Source organism: Ursus americanus, chromosome 1 (genome assembly GCF_024610735.1).
Source record: "Ursus americanus isolate L20-20 chromosome 1, mUrsAme1.1.p, whole genome shotgun sequence".
Lineage (NCBI taxonomy): Eukaryota > Metazoa > Chordata > Mammalia > Carnivora > Ursidae > Ursus > Ursus americanus.
This window is the reverse complement of record NC_142127.1, coordinates 98,623,291-98,631,131: the sequence shown is the minus strand read 5'-3', so window position 1 is coordinate 98,631,131 and position 7,841 is coordinate 98,623,291. Positions and strand designations below refer to the sequence as shown.

Below are 7,841 nucleotides of genomic sequence, written 5' to 3'. Positions count from 1 at the left end.
GCCCTTGAATGTGTAAGACCCAACGGGCAGACACTGACCGGAAAAAGAGCAATGAGAGGTGGGACCCAGAATGGGACGAAGAATTAGGGATTTTCAGTCCTTTTTGGCCAAGAATACCGCAGGCCCTGCGCCACTCCTCCCCGCGAAGTGCCGTGTTTCGCGGCCCAGACCTGGGTGAGGGTGTTGTTCCTCAGGTCCCTGCTATCGCAGTGAAATGGAAGCGACTTCTCTCACGCGCATGTGGGGTGAGGTTTCCATCCCTGTCCTCCGGTTATAAATGTGCGGAGCATTAGCGAGCCGCAGCCCCAGCTATAAACTTCAACCGGCCACAAGAGTGTGCACGTGAGATGACTGCAATTTTTTCCTGCCAAACCAGAATTAGCCGGTATAGGAATGAACAAGCGTGGAGATTTGAAATTGCACCGATTGGAAGAAAGCCCAGGTTAGGTTCGGGCACCTCCAAACGTACCCTTTTTAAAGCCACACGGACTGAGGCCTGGAGCTCGAAGTTCCACGAAACGCTCCCCTGGCCCGGCAGCGAGCGGCAGAGGAGCCCGGGCGCCGGGCACCGAGCGCAGGGAGCCGGCCGGAGAGCCGAGCCGCAGCCACCCGCATCTCCATCCAGGATGCTGGGCGACATTGCCGCAGCTCTCTACGCCCAGCCGCTCAGGGGGCTCCGAGGCCAGCAGCAAGTTCGGGGGTCGGGGCCGGGAGCCGAGTGAGGCGGCAGCCCCGCGAACCGCGGGTGGTGAGTATCCCGAGGCCGCGCGGCCCCTGGGGCGCCCGGGACCGCGGGTGGCCGCTGCTCCGCGGGGACATCGGCGAGGCGCGGCGCAGGCCCGGGGTCGGGCCGGGAAGGCTGCCGGGCGGTGGCGGGCAGGGCTGCGCCGAGGCGCGGGGGTCGCGAGCTGCGGGCGAGGCCACCGCGGGGCGGGCGGGGAACCTCGGGCCAGGGCGGAGCGTGGGGACGCGCGCCTCGCTTCCCCGGCGGCCGGGGCCCCGCGTGCGTCCGGTAGGGCGCACGGCGTCCCTCCGGCACCCCGGCCGGGCCCCGCTCGCGCCTCCTCGAGTCCAGTTTGGAACTCGAACCAGGCAGTGGCGGAGCGGAGAGGGCGAGACCGGGGGCTGCGGTTAGGGGTCGTGCGGGGGTGCGGGAGCCTCCCCGCGCAGGCGGCCGGAACTGCGCTCGGCCCGCTTCCCCGCGGAGCTGGCGGGCTCCGAGCCCGCCGGAGGACGCCGGTGCGCGGGATGGGGCTCTCGGGGCGCGGGGGAAGCGGGCAGAACGCGGAGCCGGGGAGCAGGGCGCGCGCAAGCCCAGGGGCTCCAGATGCTGGTCCCCCGGTGGGAAGGAAAGGGAGACTAACGGGGGCGAGGGACCCGGGGCGGCCATTACCGGGCCAGACGCGGCCAAGGCCATTGGCGAGGCTTTAGAAACTGAATTCTGCTTATCAATTCAGTCATTTTCTTTCCGCAGGAAAGTTGATTCAGGCTAATGAGCAAGGATGGGTGAGGATTATTATTGAGGATTAGAAAGATTCCTTTTTGCCTTGTCTGGCGTGTGTGTGTGTGTGTGTGTGTGTGTGAGAGAGAGAGAGAGAGAGAGAGAGAGAGAGAGAGAGAGAGAGGAGAGAGAGAGAGAGAGAGAGATGGGGGAGGGTGGATAAAGTCGGCTTTGGAAACCCTCGGGCCTGGCCCCACTACCTGCTAGTTTGACCTCTGAACTTTACTGTCCTCGTTCGACAAATAGCCTCAGTTTCCTTGTCTGTGAAATGGGACATTAATGCCCACTGGACAGGATCGGTGTGGAGCAGCCACTCAGCACAGTCCCTGACCTGTAGAAGGCATTTATTATGTTTAGTTCTCCCCAGTACAGCGTGAACCCAGGGGAGGTTTCCGTTTCTCCGGCGCTGGCCTCTGCGCTCGCTCTGCTCCCCAGCCATCGCGGCTCTAACCGCTTCAGCCTGTTGGGCTCAAGTGCGCCCCCTAAGGCCCAAGATTGCTTTGCACACCAGGTCTAGAAGGCAAAAGAACCCACAGCCCAATTGGAGGTGGACGCACCACTCCCCTGCATCTAATGAAGAACCAGTCACCGTCCTACTTTGGCCACCTTTCGGGAAGGTTCTAATTTTAGTTTTACCTGGGCGGATTCCCCTTTGCTTGTCATTTATCAAGAACTCACCGCATGCTAACATAATCATAGTAGCCAAATTAAAAGTGCTTATGAAACTTAACCCGGTAACAGAGCTGTGGAAATTTAATTTAGTTTTAATCTTTGATACACTCCAGCTGGTTCTAAATTATTTTCCCCTCAACCTGGTAGCACATAAATAGGTAGCTGGCCTCCATCTCATAGCTTTCATGGGTTACTTCATTTGCCGCCATTTGTGATGACTCTTCCACCATTTACGAACTCACATTTGGGGCAAATGGAAGGTTGACTAGTGGTCCCATAATCTTCCCACTGCCTTCCTTCACCTCCTTCTGTGCAACGCCCTAATGTTATATGCTGAGCTTCAAACAGGCCAGCCTGGAATGGGTTCCATCTTATGTATGATCCTAGAGGAAGCCCCACACTCAGTGCTTCCATGTACCCCAGTGTACCCCATGTGTGTTGATGTTTTACACGTGTGTCAGCATGTGGAGAAGGTGGGAGAGCTTGAATGCCAGGTGGTGGAGAAAGACAGGGAGACTGGGGACAGGGTGGTTCAGAACCATCACTGGTTCACTTTTGATCCCTCTCTCTTTCTCATGGGTTGTAGACTAGGATTACAATACTCAAATGGTTATTTTGTATCTTATAATTATGTAAATGCTAAAAGCAAACTTGGGGGTGGAGGGGATAGAAATTTATTTTTCTGTTCTCGTTTGTTTTAGTTAACCTGGTTGGGCAGTAAGTTAACTGTGATTAGTCAAAACAATAATTGCTTATAGAGAGATTTAGATATGAAATGCAGAGGTTTCTATTGCCAGGGGTATCTTCAGGGGCCTCCGAAGGACGGGACAGAATGTCGTTTTAGCCACCCCCGCCCTCCACCAGTCTCTGCATTGGCTACTGTATGCTACGCGCCCCCTTGCGCCTCTTGGATAAATCTTGGCAATTAAATGCTATTCGATGTCATTTATTTATGAACAAATAAAATGGAAATGTTGAGAGCAGTTCAATGGCAACTGCATCTCTTAACCCATAAAATAAATAATTCAGTAAGAATATCAAGTTCTTAACATTGCTTAGGAACATGCTTATTGTTTCAACTCATGGGTTGAAAAACTATAACTTTTGTGATATTATTATTTCAGATTTTTTCATAGATGTAAGTGGGCTTTAGGGAAATGCCAAGCTGCGTTGTTTTGTCTTACTAAACAGAGCTGAGCATTATCCCACAGATTAAACATGCGTGATGTAATTACATCAAGTGCCCTCTTTAATGCCCATCACCCAGTTGCACTGGGTGTTATGTGCAACTGATGAATCACTAAATTCTATCTCTGAAACTAATAAAAAAATTTTTAATTTAAAAAATAAAATAAAACGATGCTATTATTATTCATATAGGCCAGTCGTTCCCCTGATTCTTTGCTTTCTGGCTTCTTGGAATTCTGCATACAAGGAGCAGAGACGGAACCACTGAACGCCCCTTCTGCTCGCTCTGTAGGTTTATCCTCTGGGCCTTCTGCCAATGCAGCTCTTTTCTGGGCTGCGCGTTCTGGAAAGCAAGGGCTGCCCCATCACTTCCTGTCCCCATGCAGGCTGTCCTCTTGCCGGGAGAGAGCAGGGTAGAGGCAGGCTATAGACTTCCCCAGGGAAGTGGCTCTAGAATCCTCTTCCTTCTTTTTTTTACAATTCAGCCACTCATCTACCAGAAGCAAAAAGCTGATCCGGATGATGTTTAAAAGATAGAGAGAGGAACTTTTATTTTGTTACCATAAAGCTAATATGTATTTATTATGCATTTTTTTTACCAACAAGGTAGATTAAAAGGAGGAAAATTACTTTAAGACCATCATCCAAAGAATAATCTCCCTTACAATTTTTGTTTCACTCCAATCTTGGAGTGAATGGATACCTATTTTTAACAAAAACAACACAGGGATTATTGCACACATCCCATTTAGTAGCCCTCCCGTGTATAATTCATACCTCCTTTCCGTGTCTTCAAACAGCCTTGTACAATGATTGATTGATTGAATACATACTCCACTGTTGGAGATTAGAGATGTTTGCAGGGGAGGGGGGTTCTCACCATGTCGAGGTTTCACTGTTATATTTAGCTGAATCTGGAAGGAGGAGCAGAAGAGGAGCAGGAAGTTAGAAGGAGAGAAGTGTGTTCCCAAAAGAGAGAAGAAGAGGTCATGCCCCAAGCTTAAGACACCGTGCCAAGGTCAAGGAGCTATAGGTGCTTCACAGGGCTGGAGCGCAAAGGTCAAAGGTAGGGAAATGAGAGCAGGGACCAGGGGGCAAATAATCTGTGGAGAACCTGGCAGTGGCAAAGGGGAGTTTGGGCTTACTCCTAAAGATATTTTGACAGTGTGGAGAAATCACATGGCAAGACAGCATTTTATCCCTCCCAGCTGTCTGCAGAACGGGGAGGTGGAAAAGGACCCTGGCAGAGAGGAGCAACGTGGGCAGGAAGTGTAGTGGTTGAGAACTGGATGGGTGTTTACGACATAGAATCATTTAAAAGATAAAAATAATAATGAGGACGAGAAAGGGAAAGTCAGGAGGAGCCTCGGGACAGATCCATTAAACTGCTCTTCCACTGGCCCCTTGGTTCCCTGGAGCCCATTTCTTCCCAACAAATTCTAAGCCAGAACCAATGCCACGGTCCAGGGATCAGCCAGCTCTTCCTAGAAAGGGTCAGAAAGTAAGTATTTTAAGTTTCATGGACCACATAGCCTTTAAAAAAAAGGGAAAAACAATTCTTAGCTCAGGGGTGTACAGAAAGAGGCTGTGGGCACTGTGCAGTCCACCACAGTCCGCTTCTCTGACCTGTCTACACCCGAACACCATTGGAGGGTCTCCCCATGTATTTGGGATTACCTTTTAGACCTCCTTCCTCCGTTGCAACAACACGATTTTCAGTAACAACCATGTAGTGGTTAGTAATAATCATTATTTTCTTATTTTTTCTTCTGTTTTAAAATAATTAATTGAAAAAAGAACAGATTTCAATTTGAACACAGTATTCAAATTGAGTAAAATATTTCCTGTATTGACTGCATACTTCGCTTTCCAAACGAAAGGTTTTTCACCTGACAGTCCTGCACTGTTGCACTATTTTCCATGTTAATCAAAATAATATGTCCAGGTAGACATGCAGAGTGACAGCAGTGAAGAAGTCAAGTTCTGGTTCTTCATCTCTACAGTAACTGTGCTGTTTGTCCATCTTGGACGTCCTGCTGCAGGTGGGGATATGTGGCACCCTGGGGGCTGCAGACCCAACTGTGCCCCAGAGACCTCCAATAATTCTCAACTCCTGGGAACTTACCCTCAAAGCACATGTGTGTAGCTGGGGCCACAGGGGTGTTGGGGTCAACTGGAGAACCAGGAGTTCTCTGAAATAACTGCTGTGGATAATCCAGTGTTTACGAAGGGATCAGTAATAGCACCCCGCTGATGTGAAGCTTACAGGTAGAAAATTAAAACGTCATTGTTTGGAACTTTGACCAGAAAAAGATTTTTTTGGAGAGGAGTATTTTATCAGTGAACAGGCGAACTTTTAGTCGTTTGTTGTCGTGTTAACGTTCTCCGATGATGATGCTCGAACTGCCGGCTCCTGGGGCCGAGGGCTCCCAGCGCTCTGTCCCTGGTGCCGCACGCTTATGGCTCTGCGGTGCTGTCTTGCAGGGCTGAGGTCCGTCCGCAGAACTGCCCCACGATCGTCTCCACTCGTTGTGGGCAACAGTCTCTTCCATTTTCCTGAATGTTGAGGGCCCTTCATAACCACCATCCTCTTCGTTCTCAGCCAGGGACCTCGCTTCCTACTTCACCCAAGAATTAGACCATCGGGTGTAACTTCTCATCCCACTACTTGGCATTGTCATCTCCATCTACCTTCTGCTTTGCTCCTCCTGATCAAGACTTTCCTCCCGTCCCACCATTTCAGGGTTACTGTCTGTCTCTGTCTGTCCTTATTTTACTCCTTACCTCAGTTCTTATACACGTACTTAATTCTCATCCTGAAAAATAAAAACGAAACCAGAGTCCTCGCCTGACCTGGCATCATCGCCCCCCTCCAGCACCATCCAGCCTCCAAGCCTCTTTTCTGTGTCCTGTGTATCAGACATGAGTATTACCATTATTAGAAAGCTAGCTCCCATTGTAAAAAAAAATAAATTGGCCTTCAGTTTACCAATCTCTCCTGAGTTGGGTTCATATGAGTTGGTCTTCTGAGGCCAATCCACTCCAGCTGTACCGAACAAACTCAATGCTTGGACCCACAAAATGGGGACCAGAATCTCTGCCAAGGGCTCTATCAAGGCAAAGCTACCCTGAAAGTCTGTTTAGAGCCAGCTGTCTTCCTTCTGTGACATCTTGGTTGTCACCTGTCAGTATCCATCTCAATAACAGACACAAGGCATGGGCTTTGGAGTCGATGCCTCAGGTTCCTGGGTAGCCATACCTCCTGGCCATGAGAGCTTGGGAAAGGCACTTCAATTCTCTGAATCTATTTCCCTTTCTTTAAAATATGCATACTAATGCTTACATATAGGATGACTGTAGAGATGAAACCGGTTTCACAAAAGCGCTTGGCGGTAAAAAAGTCAGGAGTGTTCCCAAATCTGCATAATGACAAGGTGAATCCGAAGGCCGGTTTGCTTACGGCGGGGAGGCAGAGCTGTCCGGGGAAGAGAAAGATACTACTGGTTTGACGTTCAAGGAAATTGTTTGTCATGTGTATTTCAGAAAATCTTGGAAAATGTATACAAGTCATGAAGATATTGGGTATGATTTTGAAGATGACCCCAAAGATAAGAAGACACTTAAGCCCCACCCAAACATTGACAGCGGATGGGCTTGGATGGTGGTTCTTTCCTCTTTCTTTGTGCACATCCTCATCATGGGCTCCCAGATGGCCCTGGGCGTCCTCAACGTGGAATGGCTTGAAGAATTCCATCAGAGCCGCGGTCTGACCGCGTGGGTCAGCTCCCTCAGTATGGGCATCACCTTGATTGTGGGTACGTTCGCGTGTGACCTGTTGTAAAACTGAATTATTATAAGTTGACAATTCCCCACTGTAAGTAAAGTTTTACATCGTCGAAACATGAGATACTAGATATTAATGATGATACTATTTCTTTTATCGTGGTACAATATATATATAACATCAAATTTACCATTTTAACCACTTTTAAGTATACAGTTCATTGCCACTGAGTGCATTCATCCCCACATTCCATCTCCAGAACCTTTTCATTGTCCCAAACTGAAACTCTGCACCCATGAAACAACAACTCTCCGTTCCCACCTCCCCTTCGCCCCTGACCACCACCACTCTATCTTCGGTCTCTATGAAAGTACCTCATATAAGTGCAATCATACAATATGTGTCCTTTTGTGTGATATGACTATTTGAATATTATAAAAAATTTGGAGTGTCTTAAAAGTTGATCATTTAAAAAAAACTCTCTTTTGCCCCAAACTCTGTTTTCTTGACCGCTCTAATTCATTATATATCATTACAGATCTGCTTATTTAATATTTGTGAGTACTTGTAAAAGATAAAAATTTTAGAGAAAACACCGCAAAAGGCAAGTAGCAATCTTATTTCAGAGTTCCGGTGATTTAATTTGAAATATTGATCATATGCTGTTGAAAAATCTATTAAGCTGCTTTTAGAAAA

At 48.7% G+C, this 7,841-nt stretch overlaps 1 protein-coding gene across 2 annotated transcripts in view; it reads left to right on the top strand.

Moving 5' to 3' along the window:
* Window positions 1-244: 244 nt before the first annotated feature.
* Window positions 245-7,841, top strand: part of SLC16A14 (solute carrier family 16 member 14) — a 28,944-nt gene continuing 21,347 nt past the window's right edge. The window contains exons 1-2 of one of the 2 annotated variants that reach the window (XM_045794166.2): window positions 245-748; window positions 6,905-7,176. In XM_045794166.2, the coding sequence (XP_045650122.1) occupies window positions 6,918-7,176 (259 nt within the window). In that variant the 5' untranslated portion in view covers window positions 245-748; window positions 6,905-6,917. The remainder of the gene's footprint in view (window positions 749-6,904; window positions 7,177-7,841) is intronic. The other variant, XM_045794164.2, reaches the window with a different exon arrangement.